The sequence below is a fragment of the Thamnophis sirtalis genome, unplaced genomic scaffold (genome assembly GCF_051295495.1).
Source record: "Thamnophis sirtalis isolate CommonGarterSnake01/CBP01778 unplaced genomic scaffold, rThaSir2_p1.2 scaffold_9, whole genome shotgun sequence".
Classification (NCBI taxonomy): domain Eukaryota; kingdom Metazoa; phylum Chordata; class Lepidosauria; order Squamata; family Natricidae; genus Thamnophis; species Thamnophis sirtalis.
Window position 1 is genome coordinate 59,125,761 of NW_028261389.1, and position 21,490 is coordinate 59,147,250.

The 21,490-nt window shown below is 38.0% G+C and overlaps 2 protein-coding genes across 7 annotated transcripts in view; one reads left to right on the forward strand and one right to left on the reverse strand.

The window, feature by feature from the left end:
* The window catches only part of PTPRZ1 (protein tyrosine phosphatase receptor type Z1), a 122,670-nt gene extending 108,659 nt beyond the window's left edge, over nucleotides 1-14,011 (forward strand). For 3 of the 5 annotated variants that reach the window (XM_087723658.1, XM_087723659.1, XM_087723661.1), the window contains 8 exons: nucleotides 1,857-2,003; nucleotides 3,712-3,805; nucleotides 4,706-4,779; nucleotides 6,974-7,102; nucleotides 7,780-7,926; nucleotides 10,632-10,774; nucleotides 11,955-12,090; nucleotides 13,027-14,011. In XM_087723658.1, coding sequence (XP_087579784.1) covers nucleotides 1,857-2,003; nucleotides 3,712-3,805; nucleotides 4,706-4,779; nucleotides 6,974-7,102; nucleotides 7,780-7,926; nucleotides 10,632-10,774; nucleotides 11,955-12,090; nucleotides 13,027-13,167 — 1,011 coding nt within the window. In that variant the 3' untranslated portion in view covers nucleotides 13,168-14,011. Of the gene's footprint in view, nucleotides 1-1,856; nucleotides 2,004-3,711; nucleotides 3,806-4,705; nucleotides 4,780-6,973; nucleotides 7,103-7,776; nucleotides 7,927-10,631; nucleotides 10,775-11,954; nucleotides 12,091-13,026 lie in introns of all 5 variants that reach the window. The other 2 variants (XM_087723657.1, XM_087723660.1) reach the window with 1 other exon arrangement.
* A 5,149-nt stretch (nucleotides 14,012-19,160) lies between these two features.
* Nucleotides 19,161-21,490, reverse strand: part of AASS (aminoadipate-semialdehyde synthase) — a 40,149-nt gene continuing 37,819 nt past the window's right edge. For both annotated transcript variants that reach the window (XM_087723662.1, XM_087723663.1), the window contains one exon: nucleotides 19,161-19,467. In XM_087723662.1, the coding sequence (XP_087579788.1) occupies nucleotides 19,349-19,467 (119 nt within the window). In that variant the 3' untranslated portion in view covers nucleotides 19,161-19,348. The remainder of the gene's footprint in view (nucleotides 19,468-21,490) is intronic.

Genomic DNA, 21,490 nt, shown 5'->3' on the forward strand with positions numbered 1-21,490 from the left:
GGTTGTCCATGTTGTATCATGAAAACTCACAAAGGTAACTTTTTAAATGGATTTAAAAGAGGCAAATCAAAATATTCTATGGTTCCAATACCAGTTGCAGAGCCCTGTTATAAAATGTTTCCCCTGCCCCACCTATAAAACAGGTAACATACCACCTGAAAGCTCATTAGTTTTGAAAAAGAAATATATAGATAGTCATTAACTTATGGCCAGATACTTAGGGATCATTTGAGGTTACAGTGGCTGTCTTGCAGTCACATAATTGCATTTTGACCATTTGGCAATTTAAAGCCATTTGCAGCATCCCATGGTCACTTGGCCATGAATTTTTGCCAGAAACCAAGTTAAAAAGGCCCATTGGATACAATGGGTTCATTTAATGACTGCAGCATTCACTTAATGTCTGTAATGTTCTCTTAATGACTGCCATAAAAGACCATAAAATCAGGCATGGTCATGTGTTATGAATTGTCATGAATGACTGCCAATATCTTGTGTCAACAATTCCGGGCATAATTATTGTTGTTAGTCAAGGACTACCTGTAACCTTTTCAGTGCATTAGAGAAATATATTAGATAAGTTAATTAAAATCTATCACAGAAAATTGCCATATGCATATTTCACTTGTAGCTTCATCCACATTTACATTGCAGTGGCATGTGGGCAAAAAAGGAGATGGCATCCACACTGGTACTATCAAAGTTCCACCTGTTTTTTTTATGTGCTGATCACGTCACTGGGGCCATCCTTGAATTTTTGTTTTAACCATATTCCATTGGCACCACTGCTGACTTGAAATAAGAAGCCAGTTGTACAGAAAAAAAATGTCTTGTAAATCTGTGTGTGTGTCATTGGGGAACTCCAAAATGAAAGAATGCACTGGAACCATATTTTGAAAGGTTTTATAAGGAACGTGTAGAAAATGCCTACATTATTTTACAAGATAAACTCGATATCAGCTCCCTGATTTTTACTCTGCAACTAATTCAAAGAAATCCGAAATGTGCTTACATGAACAATGGAGACAGAATCAGGAGCATTAAACTGTTCTTTCTTGGAACCTAATGTTACTATTATAGTTTATGAGACCTTTTTATGACCTTTTCTGCTCTAGATATCAAGTGAAAAACTACAAATTTGTCATGCAGTCCTAAGATGGATTTAAAATATAGCACTGTTCAAAATATTCTTATATACCTGCAAATATATATGTGTGAAAAAAGGGAACTCAGCAATTGAGCATATAGTCCAAACACAGGAGACTACGTATGACTGACAATTTCTAACAAAAATGAAACATTACACACCTTATAGTTTGTTGATGCCTCCTGTGATCAGTAATGAATATAAGCATGGTAATGTAGCAATTTCTATAATTGTTGTAACTGTAGAAAACATGTTTCTGACTTTGGAATAAAATGTGTATAATTCAGTGGTGGGTTCCTCTCCCTGTCGCTACTGGTACGCTGCTCACGGGACTGCACATCCTGTTTGTGCACATGTGCTGCGCACCCCTGTGCACTCCACCGCCCCTGTGACTCCCAGCTGCTTGTTGGAGCTCACACAGGCGCCACACGCTGTACACATGTGTGCAATTGGGTGGTTGCTTTAAAAGCAGATATAGAAAATGGGCAGACAGGTGGGCCAAATGAGCCACCGTACCAGTACGCTGTCAGCTGCTCCCGGCTACTACCGGTATGGCAGTATCGGGCCATACCAGCTGGACCCCACCACTGGTATAATTGTTAGTCTGTTCTGCTGAATAGTTTATAGTAGGACATAGTCTAAATTGGACATTAGATCACAATAAATATTAATGCTATGACCAAGACTATTTCTTCATGTTGTAAATCAGGAACAGTACATCTTCATTCATGATGCACTTGTGGAAGCCATACTAAGCAAAGAAACAGAAGTACCGGAAAATCACATTCATGCCTATGTGAATTCACTCTTAATACCAGGACCAATGGGAAAGACAAGATTAGAGAAACAGTTCAAGGTGAGGCTGTTTGGATTTAGCCCAAGGCCTGGGGCTAATGAGCTTTTGTCCCCCCTCGAATGGTATGGTTGTTGTGTGCTTTTAAATTGTGGTATTGTTTTGTTCGTTTTTTTATTCCTTATTTGTACCACCACCCCCCTTGACTTGGGTTGTGAGCCGCCCTGAGTCCCCTTCGGGGAAAAGGGCGGCATAGAAATATAATAAATTCAAATTCAATTCAATTCAATTTCAAGAAATTTGCAATTCTGTCTCAGCTGTTTCCTCAACTCCATTGCAAATACTGCCATGTGAAGCATGCCAGATTATTTACCTCTAACTATCTGGCATTTTGTTCTGTACCTTTTGCATGCTAATATCACTGTGTGTGAGTTGGGCAGCTATATAAATTTGTAAATAAATAAAGCAAGCAAAGTTCACACTACTTGTGAGCCATAGAGAAATATACTCTTATGCTTTTGCTCCCTAACATTTTGACTCACTAAAATCATAGGACCATTATCATAATGTTTCTAGGGTCTGCAGATTAAGCAGAAAATGACAAAATGTCTGTTATGACTTCGTAACACAATTGATATGACTAACACAGATGTGTACAACATTGGGATGCAAGAGAAAACTCCAGGGTTTGCATTTTGACATCATAACACAAGTTTTTTTTCCATATTTTCTATTATTGCAGTTGCAATGCCTTTCTGGAATAAAATGGAATTTGCTTTTCCTCCCTGATCACTTAGGATGTTTGTAGAAATGTGTGTGTGTGTGTGTGTGTGTGTGTGTGTGTGTGTGTGTGTGTGTGTGTGTAAATAAAATAATCTGGATATCTATGGCAATGAATAGTAAGCAGTATCTTTATGGATACATCATGTCCCAGTTCCTGCTATAGAACCTAGATGATGATGTTTAATCCTCATCAACTGCTTTGATCTTAAACTGCACCACTAATTACAAAACCTCTTTCACTGAGAGCCAGTTAAGTCTTGTGGTTAAAGCATCTGGCTAGAAACTGGGAGTTCATGAGTTCTAGTCCCATTTTAGGCATGAAAGCCGGCTGTCTGGATGACTTTAGATCAGTCATTCTGTCTCTCAGCCCAACTCACTTCAGAGGGTTGTTGTGGGGAGAATAGGAGAAGGAACATTGGTTGCCTTGAGTTATTTCTCAAAATAACAAAGGCAGAATATAAATAAATTTGTTGTACTTTGGAATTCCATCATTAATTTATTTTACTTTTTCATAGTTGAATTTTTAGTATAACTTGAGATTTAGAAAAATTATAGATCGCTGGACCGAACATTTTATATGGTCCCTGTGTGTATCCTGGTAGCTGAATGTATGTCAATAACTTTGATGCAGAAGTATTGCAGTCGTGTTAAAGGCATTAACTATTCTGAGATAATAAGGGGATAAAGTGAAACATGCATTATCCATCTAAAGCAACCCTTCTTTATTATTATGGTTCATTGCAAAGTCAGCCAGATTTTCAGACTAGGTTTGGCATATTTATTCATCTATCAAGTCCTTCCCAAGGACCTGGGATAGGCAGGTGTGGATGTTTGATGACATTAAAGGTATCATCACAGAAATCTGTTCGGAATAAAACTGCCTTTGGCAATTGACTGATGGCAATTTTGTCAAATCCGATGGTATTCAAGTGGTACTACAGTTGTTCATTTATTATTAATGCTATTATTATATGTGTATTTTATTCAGCTTCTGAACCAATCAAATATACAGCAGTGTGATTATTCTACTGCATTGAAACAGTACAACAGAGAAAAGAACAGGACTTCATCTATAATTCCTGGTAGGTTTGTCAAAAACAAAATTCACTAAATATAACCACAAAATTAAGACAGTGATTTTATTGCAGTTATTATTAATATGCCAGAAGTATAGCATGATAAAGGAAGTTTAGGGGAAACGAATCTGTTATTTTTCACTTTCCCTTTTTAATATTTGTGACCAATTTTGAAGTTATTTATGCAGCATATTGAACATTGTGGTAAGTAGTCATTTACCGGTATATTAACTTTTGGTATTTTTCTATTTAAGCTTACATAGATATAATTCAAAATGGATAAGATGGATGCATCTTGAAATGACAATGCATTTGTGAAAGACTGTACAATTCAGATAATGTAACTCAGATCATCCCAAATCCTCTCTTTTCAGTTTTGTATTTTATACACTTTTAGTAGGAAGGAAGGAAGGAAGGAAGGAAGGAAGGAAGGAAGGAAGGAAGGAAGGAGAAAGAAAGAAAGAAAGAAAGAAAGAAAGAAAGAAAGAAAGAAAGAAAGAAAGAAAGAAAGAAAGAAAGAAAGAAAGATTTCTTCTCATAATTTACAGACCATTCACACATTACTAAATGGAGGAGGAGCAATTTACCATAACTTCATCTGAAGGGATAAAATGTATGGATCCAATGTACAAATGATCCAAAAAGTATCATTTGCTTAGATGGAAGAGTGAAAGAAAGGAAAGCCCCCATTATTCTTCCAGATCTCAGCAACAGAACATTAAACCAGGCCTCTCAGTAAAATAAATACAATAGATATAGCTGCAGATATTGGTTCCTGTGTTAATAGCTGGTGCTCCTCCAGTTTCTCTGATTTGGAGAATTTTAAAATATATGTCAGAAAATGGTTGGTAACACCATTTTTATTGGCAACACACATCCCAATAAATTCTTATCTTTGTGTTACAGTGGAAAGATCTAGAGTTGGTATTTCATCGTTGTCTGGTGAGGGCACTGATTACATTAATGCTTCCTATATTATGGTGAGTTATCTTGTAAATCACACTACAATTTGAATTGATCTACACATTGGTGTCAGCTTTCTGAGGAAGTTCCTTTGTGTCAGCCAAGGCTTTTGACCAAACAATCCAGCAACAAGACTAGATAGGACAAAGAGAACACCAAAGAGCTGCCATTATCTTGTGTGAAGTGGCATCCATGGATTGAATACATGTGTATGTAATCAAGCAAAATGTAAGGACCAGCACTATATTACACAATATTTGGTTTTAGATGACACAGCTTTCTTTAAGTTGAAAAGTTGTTCAGAAATCCATGCCAGTCCTTAAGTTAGGAAGCAGGAGCTATTTATAGTTGGATGTGACCGTTTAATATTTAATTGTAGCTTTTTAAACCATCCCAACCCAAGGATGGAGTAGCTGCAGCTTTAAGCAATCCCTTCCTCTCCAGCTCAGTCTGTTCCCACTGATTACAGACTGAAAGGACATAGAGGCCAGGGGCTGCAAGCTGATATCAGGGTCATTTTAATGAAAGGCATCATCTTTGTGAACTTTAATTCACCTATTTTGTAACTTTTGGAAAGAAAGCAAAGCTAAATAATCAGTCCCACTGAACATCGATGGTGCGATCTGAAGGTGTTCTGTGGATCAATATTAAAAGAGGAAAAAATATAAAAACAAATATAATAAAAGGATAGCATTTCTGCTATCTTTTTTGTTGTGTTGTTGCTTTCTTATTTTTAAATGTTTTAACAAGCTGTACAGTGAAGGGATTATATACTGTACTAATACTAATACTGTACTGTACTGAAGAGAGAAAAAGCAGTGGGAAATAATCCTAGAAAATAAAAGGGAAATAAATCTATAAACAGCTAAAAATAGTTAAAACCACAAAAACAAAAACAAAAATTATGTATCACTCTAATTGAATATATAAATAGCCAATTTGAAGTATATTTACAGAGAACTAGTAAAATTACTAGATCAACATTTTAAAATCAGTTTTAAGCAATGAATTAAATACAGATTATACAGAATCATAGTGTAGGTACTATTAAACTACTGCAGTTATTTTTGCCAAGATCTATCAGGTCTTTCACTTTTCCCCCAATAGTTCTGCTTTATGTGATTTAATCAATGTTCTGTTTCAAGGGCATGGAGGAAAATAACTTCCTGTTTAGCATTCATAAAAGCTTTGCAAATAATTCTGATGTAGGTCATCTTGCATAGATATGCAAAAATAACTTACTTTTAGGCAAATATCTATGGAGATTCTCAGAAATCCAGGTCATGGTTATCCCAAAGATGCTTTTTCAAAAGGCAACTGGATTTCCTTGGTTTTTTCTTTAAGATGTTTTGCTTCTCATTCAAGAAGCTTTTTCAGTTCTCTGAAGAACTCTGAAGAACTGAAGAAGCTTCCTGGATGAGAAGCAAGACAACTTCAAGGAAAAAAAGAAAGTCCAATTGCCTTTTGGAAAAAGCACCCTTGGGATTACTTTTGGACAGAAATTAACATCTTCGCTATCAAAGAAATAAAAATGATTTAATATTCTTCCTTGCCAATATAACCATTTTAAAAAGTTCCTAAACCCGTGATGGCGAACCTATGGCACACGTACCATAGGTGGCATGCGGCGCCCTCTCTGTGTATATGCAAGCTGTCGCCCTAGTTCAGCACCATACATATGCGTGTCCCTCATTCCAACCAGGTGGTCGGCAGGTCTCTGGCATACATGCGTGCATGTGGGGCACATGAAGGGAGGATGTGCATGCATATGTAGGGGCGGGGTCATGCAAGGGTGCATGCACAGGAGAGGGGCATTTACAGGGGGTGCATGCACGGGAGGGGATGGGGCATGTGCAGGGGGTGCATGTGCATGCACGCGGGGGTGAATGCATAGGGGGCACGCATGCATTGCATTTCAGGGATTCAGGTGCTGAAGGTTAGCCATCACTGCCTTAAACCATGTAGTTATAAAACAGATCAAAGAAAAGGTTGAACAAGAAATCCTCTGAAGTGTTTCTGCAATAGTCTGTGGTGTATGCACTGGTTTAGTACTTCATCTTCTGGAGGAATCTTCTTGCTTTTAATAAGATTATGCCTTTTCTCAGGCTTGTAAGAAACAGCACACTCCTATTAAAAGGAAGAGCACTCCTTATAAGAAACACATGCTTATGAGAAACAGGGTGTCCTTAATTTAATTTGTATTCTTTACAGGGTTATTATCAAAGTAATGAATTCATTATTACCCAACATCCTTTGCTACACACTATCAAAGATTTCTGGAAAATGATATGGGATCACAATGCTCAAATAATTGTTATGCTCCCTGACAGTCAGAATATGGTAAGATTAAATGCTTTGCTTCATATCAGCATTTTTATTACTTACTAGAGTTGTTAATCACGAAACAGAATCTCATCGCTTTGTTCATTAGTGAACTCGGTGTTAAAAATAAGAAAATGATATTAAAAATGCTTTTCTCATTACTAATATCTTAATGAAGGCATGAAAAATAGTCTTTTGGACATAATAGGGATAATAAAATAAAATACTTAAAATGATGGAATTCTGGAAAGATAATAGATTTCTGTCATAAGAATAGAGATAGGAAACTGTTGCCTGGCATGTGTTATCATGATAACTTTGTTTAAAAGTTGGTATTTATGCTTTAAAATGCATTGAATAATTACTGATTTTCTAAACAGAGACAGGACAATGTCTTTTAAAGCAGGGATCTCCAACTTGGGCAACTTTAAACCTTGACGGATTTCAACTCCCAGAATTTCCAATTGGGGAATTCTGGGAGTTGAAGTACGCTAAGGCTTAAAGTTGCCTAGGTTGGAGACCCCTGCTTTAAAGCATATTTTTAAAATCTTGATTATAAAGCTTAAGGTCATCATGATTACTGACCTATTTTAGAATGTGCAATTAAATGACATCATGGTTAGTTTATTAAAATAACCTTTATTACTTTTTTCATAGCTAATCTGAAGGGTTTATTTTTCTTTTCCTTTTAGCAGGCAGAAGATGAATTTGTCTACTGGCCAAACAAAGAAGATCCTATAAACTGTGAGAGCTTTAAAGTCAGCCTGATTTCAGAAGAGCATAAGTGTTTATCCAACGAAGAGAAGCTCATAATCCAGGATTTCATTTTAGAAGCTACACAAGTACACTTGCTCTCCTACTATACAATAGAGTTACTGTTATTTGAATTAAAACACAACTCGGATGATTGCTTTGCTTTTAGGGGTGGGGTTACAATAGCTTGCTTTCTAGCCCTGTAATTTTATATTTTTGCAATTCCAAATGCCATAATGGAATATGCCATAATAAGGTATAAAGTGAATATAATTATTTCTTCTTTGGTTGGAATATTCTTAAAGTGTTTTTTTCATAACAACCAAAAATATAATTCTAAGCACGTTTATACATGTTCCCAGATTTGGATCATTGATACAGTATATAGAGACATAATAAAAAATTATTAAAGTTAAAATCTTCATAGAAACCATTTCTAAATTATTACATATGTATATATACTTTCATAAAGAAGTACAGGTAGTCTTCGACTTAGAACAGTTCATTTAGTGGCCATTCAAAGTTGCATTGAAAAAAGCAACTTATGACCATTTTTCACAGTTACAACCTATACATCATCCCCATGAACATGTGATCAAAATCCAGATTCTTGGCAACTGATCCATACTTATGACCATTGCAGTGTCCCAAGGTCATATGAGACTTTCTGATGAGCAAAGTCAATGGGACAACCCAGTTCTTTATTTATCAACTATGGTGATTCGCTTAACAACTGTGGCAAGAAAGTCATAAAATGGGGCAAAACTCACTTTAAAATGTCTCACTTAACAATGGAAATTGTGGGCTCTATTGTGGTCATAAGTAGAGGACTATCTGCATTTAACCTTTTTGAAGGTTCTTAATTTTTATTTAACTACCATTTAATGTTAGCAGAAATTGATATAGTCTTGTTGATGTGAAAAGGAGTCTGAGTGAACAAGTCACATTGATGCTTGTTTCATTTATTTCATACATTGGGATCCAATAGGTAGTGAAAAAGTAATTGGTATCTTGTTGTACCACCTTCAAATGCAGTAATCGCAGTCACATTTATTTATTTATTACATTTTATTCTAATAAAATCTTTATCACCTTATAAGTAACTCGAGGCAGTGAATTAACAATTAATTGATTAGTATGCTCCTCATAATTAGTTATTAATTCTTTATATTCTTATATCAGAACCCTGGCCATTACTCCATGCCAAGCTGTTTCAGCTCAATATCATTTCAGAATTTTCTAGAATGAGCAGCTCATTTCACAATCTGTCAAAATATTAGTATAAGCAAGCCAGTGATGGCGAACCTTTTTGGCACCGAGTGCCCAAACTGGAACATGTGCATGTGCATGTGTGCATGTGCCAGAAACCCAAAAACCAGCTGGCCAGTGCGCATGCATGCGCCGGCCAGCTGGTCTTTGAGTTTCCAGCACTCTGGCACACACAAAGATCAGCTGGCCAGTGCATGCATGTGCACTGGCCAGCTGGTCTTCGGGTTTCTGGTGCATGCACGCATGCACATGCACATGTTCCAGTTTGGGCACTCGGTGCCAAAAAGGTTCGTCATCACTGCCTTATAATTATATAAGTATAAACCTTATAAACCAGAAACAAAGCTGGTGACAGCGGACACGCCCACAGAGAGGGTTCTGTGTGCCACCTCTGGCATGCATACCATAGGTTCGCCATCAAGGGTATAAGATTTAGGTTTTGATTTGATCTGGCCAATCCAAGCAAATCTTGAAATTTTTTAACCCATTTTCTATAAACCTGTTTGTACCTGTTAGGAGTAATTTGCTTCTTAACCCACTTGTTCTTCAGCATCTTCAGTTAATTGTTAATGTTTTAATTTTCTCATGTACTATTTTCTAATATAAAGCAAAGAATTTGGTTCCTTAAATGATGACCAAATATCTAGTTCCCAAGGCAGCAAAACAGCCCTAACAACTCATGGCCGTACTTCCATGCTTCATAATTTGTATGAAAGTCTTACTGTAAAACACAGAAATAACAATAGCAATGTAGACCAAATGTGGGCATGTTTGATTCATTTCTCCATAAAACATTCCTCCACAGAGATACCTTTTAATAACTGAGATAAGCAATTGTTTTGGCAAGCAAAAGGATTACAGTTCTCTTGATGCTGTTCTCAGTTTTTATGTTGCACTTTTTTATTCATTTTAACAGGATGGGAAAATTGGGAAAATTCACTGTTTTTCCAAACATTCTCTATTTTAAGACTAAACTATTTCTAAAATTCTGGGGTTCTACTACTACTTTAAAGACATAATCTTAAAATATGTCTTAAAGTAATAGTAGAACCCCAGAATTTTAGAAATAGTTTTGTAAACTTTTCCAGATTGAAAAGCATCAGTGACTTTTTAACCCAGGTTTTCAAAATATTAATTTCAGAGGTATTATATCTTGCGACTAGAATTTGCATATGAGAATTTCACTTGAATGAGCTAAAAAAAAGCCAGGTCACTCTTGTTTTCTTAAAGGAATATAGATTAACTGGGACATTATGTGTAAAATTATTTGTTCATGAACTAAATGAAACATGTCCCAAACATTTGAGGAGGAGGAAGTTGAGGTTCTGTTCACTCAATCTTTTATATCTCAGTAATGGATTTAGTGGCAAAGATCTGTCAACATTCAGAAAATCCTAAAGGGGGCAAGTACCTTTTCACAGAACTGTGGGAAATTTTCAAGCCAAACATGTTTTTCAGTTGTATTGATTCACCTGTTTCATAAATGTGAATCAATTAAATGCACTATTTTTTTTTAATCTTTGAGGATGATTACGTTCTTGAAGTGAGGCACTTTCAGTGTCCAAGATGGCCAAATCCAGATAGCCCTATTAGTAAAACATTTGAACTTATAAGCATCATAAAAGAAGAAACTTCCAACAGAGATGGCCCTATGATTGTGCATGATGAGTAAGTATTAATTCAAATTCAATAATTGTTGGCATCTCTATGTATGTTTTGTACAGCATCTTTGAGTTATAAAAGTCATATTTATAGAAAGAAATTGGAGCCAAATTTCTCTTCCACTTAAAAGTGCCAGTATTCAACATCTCTTAACAATGCCTTCTTGACTCTGCCAGTACTTCAGTATTATTGCATCTGTGGGAACTGTCCATGGAGCAAAACAGTTTAAGAGTATGTGGAAAAGAAATAGCAACACTTCAACAGAATAAGAAAATCATTATAAGTGAAAGATCATGCGAAAGCAATGACTAATAATTTCTTACTATTCAGTCATTGCTGTGTCAGAAAAAAAGAATCAGGTTTTATTTATTTATTTATTTGGATCCTGCCTTTATTATTTTTACAAATAACTAAAGGTGGTGAGCATACCTGGAGTTACTCCTTCTTCCTCCTATTTTCCCCACAACAACAACCCTGTGAGGAGGGTTGGGCTGTCCCAAAGTCATTCCTGGCTAAGGTGGGACTAGAACTCATGGCCTCCCACTTTCTAGTCAGGTGCCCTAACACTATCCTCTGTAATTTAAGGCAACAAAATGCATGTACATGGTCTGTTGCTATGTTTGCACATTAAAACATATAAAACTACTTAAAAGGATAACAATAAAATATGTAGTGGCACAGAAAATTTAACGTCATGTCAACTCAAAGACATTAATTCAGCTTCAAAATCGATCCAAGAAACACATACAAGAAATGATTTTGAGAAATAGGAAAAAGGGGGGGAAAAGAAAGATGGTATAACAGCAAGCATAGTTCTGGAATAGAAGGCAAGATATTTACTGGTTTATAATAACCCAGTTGTTAAAAGGTCCAAAAGTAGTGTGCATACATCTTTTTAAAAATATATTTTTATGTTTCATAAGAACTGCAACAATCAAACAGGCCAAGTGGTAACTAAGGATGCTCTTAAATGAGAGAATTTGAATCCTTTAATATGTTTTTTAATGCATATGCCCATCTAATAGTGATCAGAACTAGTAGTTGATCATAAATAAATCACATTTGATAGATTCTCTACCCTTCTAGTAAGTCCTAAATGGTATTTTTATTAAGCAGCTTTGTATTTTATCAAAATGTAAGGCATGTTCTTTTTTTAGATGTACATTCATGTATTTTGTTTCATAAGGTATGGAGGAGTGACAGCGGGTACCTTCTGTGCTTTAACAACACTTATGCATCAGCTAGAAAATGAAAATTGTGTGGATGTTTATCATGTAGCTAAGATGGTCAATTTGATGAGACCTGGAGTCTTCACAGATACTGTAAGTAGCCAAGAATTACTCTGCATGATGAAACTGCATTCTTTGTGGGATGAAATTCCATTCTCAAAGAGAGAAAATCTCATTTTAAGTATTTAAAATAGCAGGCCTGGCAGGAGTGGGATTCAGCCAGTTTGGACCCAGACCGATTCAGGTGAACCAGATGTTAATTTTAATCTGGTTCGCCGAACCAGTAGTTGGAAGGACTGGCTGACCCCACCTACCCTTCCCCGCCTCCCAGGAGTCTCCACGCAGCCCGCTCATCGTGCCAGGTAAGTGCAGGGCCTGCACGGAGGTTCTGAGAAGACAAAAAAAATGGGCTTACCAGAAGTACTGGAAGTCTGGAAATGGGCCTATTTCTGGCCTCCAGAGGAGTCTGGAGGCTCAAGGAAAACCTCTGGAGCCTGGGGAAGGTGAAAAACGAACCCACCAGAAGTCCAGAAACGGGTCTGTTTCCGGCCTCCAGAGGGCCTCCGGAGCCTGGCAAAGTCTGTTTTCACCTCCCAGAGGCTCAAGGAAAGCCTCCGGAGCCTGGGAGGGTGAAAATGCCCCCCTGCTGTGGTGCAGGAAGCCAACTAGGTCATGCCCCCATGGCCATGCCCACCCAGCTGAGAATCTGTTGCTACAATTTTTCAATCCCACCCTGGTATTACTTCAATTTGGCAACAATTAATTTGCCAATTTTCTGAGCATGGATATACTTGATCTATAACTCAGGAACAACTTCTTTTACCATTTTGAAATGTCACTTTATATTTTCTCCCTATCATTACCTAGGCACTATTCTTGGCCAGGAAAATGTCTCTCCTTGACAACCATCTCCCGAGCATGCAGTTGCTTGTTTCTTACTTCCTGGTGACTGAATGTGCTGTTAGTGATTGTAATCCATACAAGCCATGCTAATGTCTCATCATTTTCTACCCACCTATAATCTTCTAGGACCATTACCAGTTTTTGTACAAAACTGTCCTCAGTCTTGTTAGTTCAAGGCAAGAAGAAAATCCCTCGATATCCATCGACAGTAATGGCTCAGTTTTACCAGATGGCAGTGCAGCGGAAAGCTTGGAATCATTAGTTTGACTTCAATCAAAATATGACAGAGCAATTATCCAGAGCTGGAAATATTTCCTTTTTTTACATGGGGCAGGGTGATGTCCAGCTATTAGATAATCTTTTTTTAAAATTTCATTTGATTTGAATAAACATTTCTTGCAAATGCATTAACAATGTGTGCCTTTTTGAAAAAAAAATCTCGTAATGCATTTTGTTATGTTTGAACTAATTTTACTGAACTCTGCAGTTTCTAAGAATGGTATGTAGTCTTTTACAGTATTAGTTTTTAATTTTTGTGATTACATTTTCACTTAAATTTTATCATAACTATAGATGCTGAAGTTTTCAGCAACACACATTTTAGTATCCAATTCATTGTTATTTATAGCACTCCTAATACCTTTGTTAGAAATTTAACTTTTAATATGGTAGAATGTAAATATATTCTCTGTAATATTCAACATTTTAAGACTTTAGTAGGCATTTAGTAGAACTGATACTTATTGTAAATATTTCTAGAGTGGATTCCATGGACCAAATTTATATTTATAATTGTAGATTTTTATATTTTACTACAAAGTCAGTTTTCTAGTTCTGTGTAATTGCATTGTTAAAATGACGTAGTTCTTAATTTTAGTAGCTTCTGATATATTGTCATGCATCCTAAATGGTAACTATCTCTGCATGTAATTTTAACTTTTGTGGGAAATCGAAATATACTTGTTTTGAAATACGAAGTTTCTATGAAAATAACGTCTGTACTAAGCATTGTTTCAATGTTTTCTATCCACGGCATTACAAAAATGAGTATCAATATTTCAGCTTGTATTGAACACTTGGCAAAAATAAAATCTGCCTCATCACTCTTAAAGACCCTCGTTGTACCTTCAGAGATGCCTTTTCATTTTTTAGCAGCAAAATATTGGCAAGGCAGGAAAATGTTCACAGGCCTTGATACTCAGGGTTCCATTTGGCACCCAACTCCTCCAAACGCTACTGCTGATATGGTGACATCTATGCAAGGCCTTTTCCTGTAGGAGGCAAGTAAGATGGCTTTTTGCCCTCCGTCAACGAGAAATCTTACTGTTACTAGGGTTTTTTAGGATGGTGGTGTTTTCCTTGTTGCTTTCTTTTTTTTAATTACAAGTAGTTCTCATCTTATGATTAGGACTGGAATTTCAGTTGCTAAACAATGTGGTTAAGTGAATCATTGTATATCAAACGAATCACTGTTGTTGTTAAGCAAATCACATGCTGCCAGGTCAGACCATTTTGGGTGAACCGGTAGTTGTGATCGCTGGCTGGCCCTACCCCCGCCCCCCCCCCCCCACTATCCTTTCCATTTATAGTTTTCTGGCTGATTCCCCCTGCCCTCGCTGCTCAGACAAGCTCCACGCCATGCCTGTGGTACTCACCAGAGCTGCCTGAGTTGATTAGCTGCATGTTTGAAGCTCCGTTTCAGCCCCGAAGAGGTGTGAGCGAAGCGAGCACTTGTGCTCACAACCAGCAAACCGGTTGTTAAGGTGAGTACAGCCCACCTCTGACATGGGTGTTAAGTAAATCCAATTTTCCCCAATGGATGTTGCTTGTTGGAAACCAGCTGGAAAGGTTGCAAATCATGATCATTTGACTGCAACCAGTTGTAAATGCAAGCCAGTTGCCAAGCCAAATTGTGATCACATGATCAAATGGGCAGTGCAACAGCTGTAACTTTGAGAACAAGTTGTAAGTTACTTTTCCCCAAGGCTATTGTAATTTGAATGATTGTTAAACAAAGAGTTATATGTCAAGCAACATCTGTATTGGTAAGGTGCTTACAATCTTTTTGGGAACTGAATGGCATATATATTTTAGAAATAAGTATATCAGAAATACAAATGATCCTAACAAAGGCAAACCTTCAGATTATTCTTGTACATAATCCCTTTCCTAAAGTCAGTCCAACCACTATGAAAATTGGAAGTTTTCCAGTACTTCACTGATAATAGTGGTTCATGGTTGCAATATATACCTTTCTGGCACATTGTTAACCAAAACTTTTGATTTTAACTTAGTGCTTCATTTCTCATTGTTAGAACCAAATATTTCATTACAAAATCAGGCAACATTCTAAAGTGCATCCTTAGCTGTAAAAGAGGCCAATGCTATGGATATACAATACAATAGCAGAGTTGGAAGGGACCTTGGAGGTTTCTAATATTGTTGGTGCTGTTCACATGGGCTCAGCCCTCCAATTATAACAACTTCATCATATAGTTTAATATATAATATTTTAGAATAACAGAGTTGGAAGGGACCTTGAAGGTCTTCTAATCCAACCCACTGCTTAGGCAGGAAACCCTATACTGTTTCAGACAAATGGCTATCCAACATCTTCTTAAAGACTTCCAGTGTTGGGGCATTCACAACTTCTGGAGGCAAGGTGTTCCACTGATTAATTGTTCTGTCAGGAAATTTCTCCTCAGTTCGAAGTTGCTTCTCTCCTTGATTAGTTTCCACTCATTGCTTCTTGTTCTACCCTCAGGTGCTTTGGAGAATAGTTTGACTCCCTCTTCTTTGTGACAAACCCTGAGATATTGGAACACTGCTATCATGTCTCCCCTAGTCCTTCTTTTCATTAAACTAGACATATAAGTTATCCATTAAGATTCATTTTGACATTTGGTAACATTGCAGGAACTTTACCAATCCTCGTTAATTCTGGAAAAAAAATCAATTCATGAGCCATAGAAGGTCTTCCTTTTAGTGAACAAGCCACTCTGTGGCTAACTGTACTTTTCTTTTTAACCGAACTTGAGTGATCTCAAAAGCTAAGGAGATTTTGTTGCGATTAATACTTTGCTACATGAATGCATGCCTTATACTTAAAAGAATTCAAAACATTTCTGCATGTAGGTCTAATGCTTCTTTGCACTAACTGTACATAAACTATGTTAGGATAACAATGCAGTATGAACATTCTCACGTATATGAAGAATTGCTCCCACATGAAGGTCAAACATTTTTATTTTGTGTGGCAGGATAGCAAAAGCATCAGATTTTTAAAATCCAAGCTAACACATTACCTTTCACTTTACGTCTCTGCAAGAAAGCAATTTTCAAAAACAATACAAATTACAAAATTGTCTCTCACAAGCACACTTTTTATGTCAGTGACTCTGAATTTAGTCAGGTAATTTCTTGTCCCTTTCCGATACTGTAAACTGAAAACCATATAAAACTAGGGCTTCCATGATAATCCTTTTATTTGGGCAGGAAGAGAGAGTAAGGATCTGAATCAACTCTGGATTGCCTAAAACCATGATGGCGAGCCTTCTCTGCTGGCACACATCACCCCAGGTCAGATCTCCATGGCGTTTCTTTTGTGAGCTTCTGTTTCCCTGCAAACAACAAAACAGAAGCTCACGAAAGAAAAAGATCTTAGCTCTTGCTGCGCTGCCAGTGCTGGGATGCTCCACCTCCTGCTGGCCAGCTGGTCTTTGAGTCCCTGCTGCACATGCGCACATGTATGTGCAAGTGTGGGCATGTGCGTGTTCGGGCACGCCATTCAGTTTTGGCCATGTGCGTACACGGTTTGGGCACTTGGTGTCTAAAAGATTCACCATCACAAGCTAAAACGTTTCTCTTAAACAGGTTGTGCCTTTTTCCCTGAGTGAAGTCTAAACTTGTATATCATCCCTCCTGAAACTCTATTGATACATTTACTCCTTACTGCTTAGTTTCCTTATTCTCTCACTTCTCGTATGCAGGAGCCACAGAAATGCACAGTAATACAGCTTTATTTAACCTTTATTTTAAATTTATTTTAGAACGGGGCGGGGTTGTTATGGGGATTGTACAAAGTGAGGCATTTTGTTGTGAAATTGGGTGGCAAATTGTTTTCAGGCAAGCAGCCCTCAAAAAAATGTCTGCAAAATTTGCTAAGTATAAATGAAGCAGTTCCACTACTTTCCAGTGAATATATCAATAGCGCTTAGACTTATATACCACTTTACAATGCTTTACAGCCTTCTCTAAGTGGTTTACAGAGTCAGCACATTGCTCCCAACAATCCGGGTCCTCATTTTACCAACCTCAGAAGTATGGAAGACTGAGTCAACCTTGAGCCTGGTGAGATTCCATCTGCCAAACTGCTAGCAGCGGGTGATCAGCAGAAGTAGCTTGCAGTACTGCACTCTAACCACTGCACCACCGGGGCTCCAGTTTGTACATCTTGTACTCATTTTTCCTACTTCTCAGTGACCACAACAGGCAAAGAAAGAACATTGGACATTGTGTTTAAAAAATGATTTCAGATAGCAATTATCTTCTGCTAACATAAATGAGCATTAAAAAATAGGGATATTAATGCTATATAGATATTAAAGCTTCTGCTGATACATGTGTATATACACATTACATTTCATCACTACAGTAGAATTTACTTTTCAGTAAATGTGTTATACAATACAATTGTATTGTATAACACAGGATTATACAATATTAAAAATTGCTCTGACCTAACTAATACATCAAATATCAGGGGCCCATGTGTAAATTTAGTATTTGTATATCCAAGAATACTAAGAAAAGAGCCAGAGCTACCACTCATTGTATCTTGGAATTAAAACTTCTGGGAAAATTATGTTGGTGTTAGTTTAGCTATCTGAATGGTCAACAGTGTATGGCTGCAGATGTCAGTGGAGACTCCATATTTTTCCCATCACATTCACTTTTTATCTATACTTCCAAATGAATTCTGCCCACATTTTCCCTCCCTGGGATTAAAAAAAAAAACTTTTCTCCATTCCAGAATGGTTTTAAGGAAAGCCTCCTGGTTTCCTTCCTATGCAGCATATTTCCATTTGAATCAGAAAATTCATATTATTTGTGTGACACTGATCTGAAAGTCCATTACAGAATAAGAACATGTTTTTATATTGTTTCTCTCGTAAGGACATTACAAGGCACTGCAGAATATTCTATCTTTAAGATAATGTAAATAAATAAACTAATTGGCAACTTTGCATGGCACTTCAGAATTTAGAAGTTGTCCAATATATAAACATAGTTTCAAGGAATATAACAGTTGGCAAATGTAAAGCAAAGTACATCATTTTACCTCCACAATAGAATTTTAAACATGTATTATAGAAGTGTCTAGAACAATCATATTCTCAATACATTAAAAATGCCAAATTAAAAGTGCAACTGAAAAACAGTTTTCCCTTTGGCTATAAAATCATATTATAGCTGTATCAGTTTTATGACATTCAAAGAACTGTTCATACAGTCTAAAAATATGGGAAACTGGAATCCCAATACCGTTTGGAGGGTAATCAAGTTAGGAAAGGCTGGTGTATTGCACATTAAAATCTCCTTTTTAGGAGGAGGTTTTCAGAATTCTAGAGACAGATCATTTGCAATTCTGCTCATTGCAGCCTTTAACTGGAAGTGCTTAGACTAAGCTAGCTCAACAATATGATTTAAGTTTTGAAAAAGCCAAACTACTTTTGACTCTATAGTTATCATTCAAGAAATCTGTGTAGATGCTCATCAAGATATGGACCAAATCACAAAGTGACTACAAAAATGGCTCATGGGAAAATTAATTATCCCTTACACATTCTTAGAAGACCAATGATATAACAATGCGTAACCATATCTGGGTGAAGTGGGAGCTTTTCAAAATCAATAGTATGGACACTTAGATCATAAACCTCTTCATTCCTAATAAAGAGCAAATCATTCTAAATTTAGAAATACGTTGTTTTAGAAACCCATTTTAAACACTGTACTAGAAAATAGTCTTAACATTCACCACATGCAGCAATTTTGCAGCATTTATGAAACAATGAAAAAATACTTTTGCACAGTCCTAAGAGCCTTGCCTCATGTATAAAAATCCTACATTTCTGAAGAAAAAAATAGCATGACATACCATGATAAATATTGTGATAAGTACACAAATAGAACAGAAGTCATTGAGACTTGCTTCCAAATTAGTTCATTGGGACTGTAGCCTTTAATTAACCCGGGATAATCTCATGTGAAAGACTGAACCAAAGGCTGGAGGTTAATAGAAATGCTGTTGCTCTTCTGTTCATTTCAATGGGCTCAGCACAGAAGACTTTGCAGCTGAAGGTATCCATGGCAGATTTTCAAGCTTCAATTTGTGCATACTAGAAACTCAGTGGACGGGTGGCTGAGAGGAAATATGAAGACTGCTTTATTGCCTGATAACACTCTGGGTTGTGTATGCAATGCCTTCTGCCTGAATACGTTTTAGTATTGGTCTATATATATCCTTTGTCAATGGGACAATCACACCTTTGCTGTTAATTTCACCTGAAATACAAAATAATATAATTTTCTATTTGAACAAATTTTAGAGGGGCATAACAGCATAATAGTTCTATAACATTTCATTTAAGAACGTGTAGGTACTCATTTCATATAAAAAAAAATACAATGGCATTCTACTTGCAGTTAAGACTTGCGTCTTTACTTATTCTTGAAACACTACTGCAAGTCAGGGGTGGTATTTACTTACCTTCCCTACCTGTTCACAAATGTGAGCGTGCACGCGCTAAGCCTTCCGCACATGCACTTTTTGCTAAAAAGGGGCTCAAATGGGATGCCATAGAGCTGGGGCGCATGGGCGGGACCACCCACGATTTCCGCTACCAGTTCAGATGAAGCACTCTGAATCGATAGAATACCACCTCTGCTGCAAGTGTATTAATTTCAAGTGAACAATTCATTTCCTTTCACTCAGAGAAAGAGAAGTGAAATAAAAATAAAAATGGGGAACATACCGTACTAGGAATATGAGAACAGGATCGTTATGGGAAATTACTCTACGCATATTTCTGATATAGGTTAGAAGCAGTGACATGCGTTGGCGGTTACCGTTGGTGAGGCAAGACTGCAGCAGCGGCGAGAAGCAACGTCCCCGGCACTGTGTCCGACAGGCGTCTCGCATTTATGGCGGACATAAATGCGAGATGCCTGTCGGACACAGTGGCGGGGGTGTTGCTTCTCGCCACCGTCGCGCTCCACCACCTTGCCCCCCGCCTCCTCCGATGAACAATCCTGCAGCCAGCCCACCCACCCCTCGCCCGACCTGCTCCCTGCCTGGACTCACCGGTCTTCTCCTCCTCCTCCTCCTCGTCCTGCTCGGTGCTGGGCTGGCTGCAGGCCGGGGCATCAGGATTGTATGTATGAGGAGGCGGGGGGGCAAGGCGGTGGAGCGCGACGGCGGTGAGAAGCATTTCAGATGGAGCCGGGACACCCGGAAGGCAAACCGGAACTTCGGCATGCCTTTAAGTGCCGGCTTGCCTTCCGGGTGTCCTGGCCCCATCTGAGATGCTTCTCGCCGCCATCGCGTTCCACCGCCTTGCCCCCCCCCCCGCCTCCCCATATGAACAATCCTGCTGCCCCAGCCTGCAGCCAGCCCACCCACCCCCGCCTGACCTGCTCCCTGCCTGGACTCACCGCTCTCCTCCTCCTCCTCCTCCCCGCTCGGTGCTGGGCTTTAAAGGTGTCTCCCCTCCTCAGCCAGCCAGCCCACCCAGCCAATTCTTCCCCCCACCACCACTGTGTCCAACAGGCCAGGTGTCTCGTGTTTATGGCGGACATAAATGCAAGACGCCTGGCCTGTTGAAACACAGCGGCGAGAACGTCCCTGCCGCTTCCGTGCTCCGCCACCTCGCCCCCCTGCCTCCTCCGACCCCAACGCCGTGAAGAAAGAAAAAAAACACACACACACAAACCTCACAATAAAAAATTATTTTTTTATTAAATTACAAATTACAAATTAAATTACAATAAATTTGAAAAAAAAAACCTCCCTCTGTCTGATCCACCTTTTCCAGCTGTGGAAACTCTCTCAACTCTCCTCTTGTCCGCCGAACGTAAGCGTGCTCAACGTAAGCTCTTAAGGCATGATTCGCTGCTCCCCGATCAGGAGGCGGGAGAATCAGTGTCTCTTTTGCATATGAAAGTGTTCGCTTGTTAACTCCGCCTTAACTTTTAAAAGGCGAACAATTCCTTAGGCAAAAGAGGCTCCGAGTTCTCTCGCCTCCTCCCATAGTTAACACTGAGAGCAGACACCAAGCGACTGTGACTTTGAATCTGGTAGCAACTACCCTGGCTTTAATTATTTTTAAAAAATTATTTAAAATTCTTCCTTTCCCTCAGGAGACTGGTGAGGCCCCGCCTCCCCTACCTCTAGTGACTGCACGTCCCTGGTTAGAAGAACAAAACGTATGTTAACGAAATCTCACTGAGTGTAACCAAAGCCCTTTAAAATAAGTAGTTGGGCACTGAGGCTTAACTTACCACATAAATAGAAAGGTATAATAAGGTT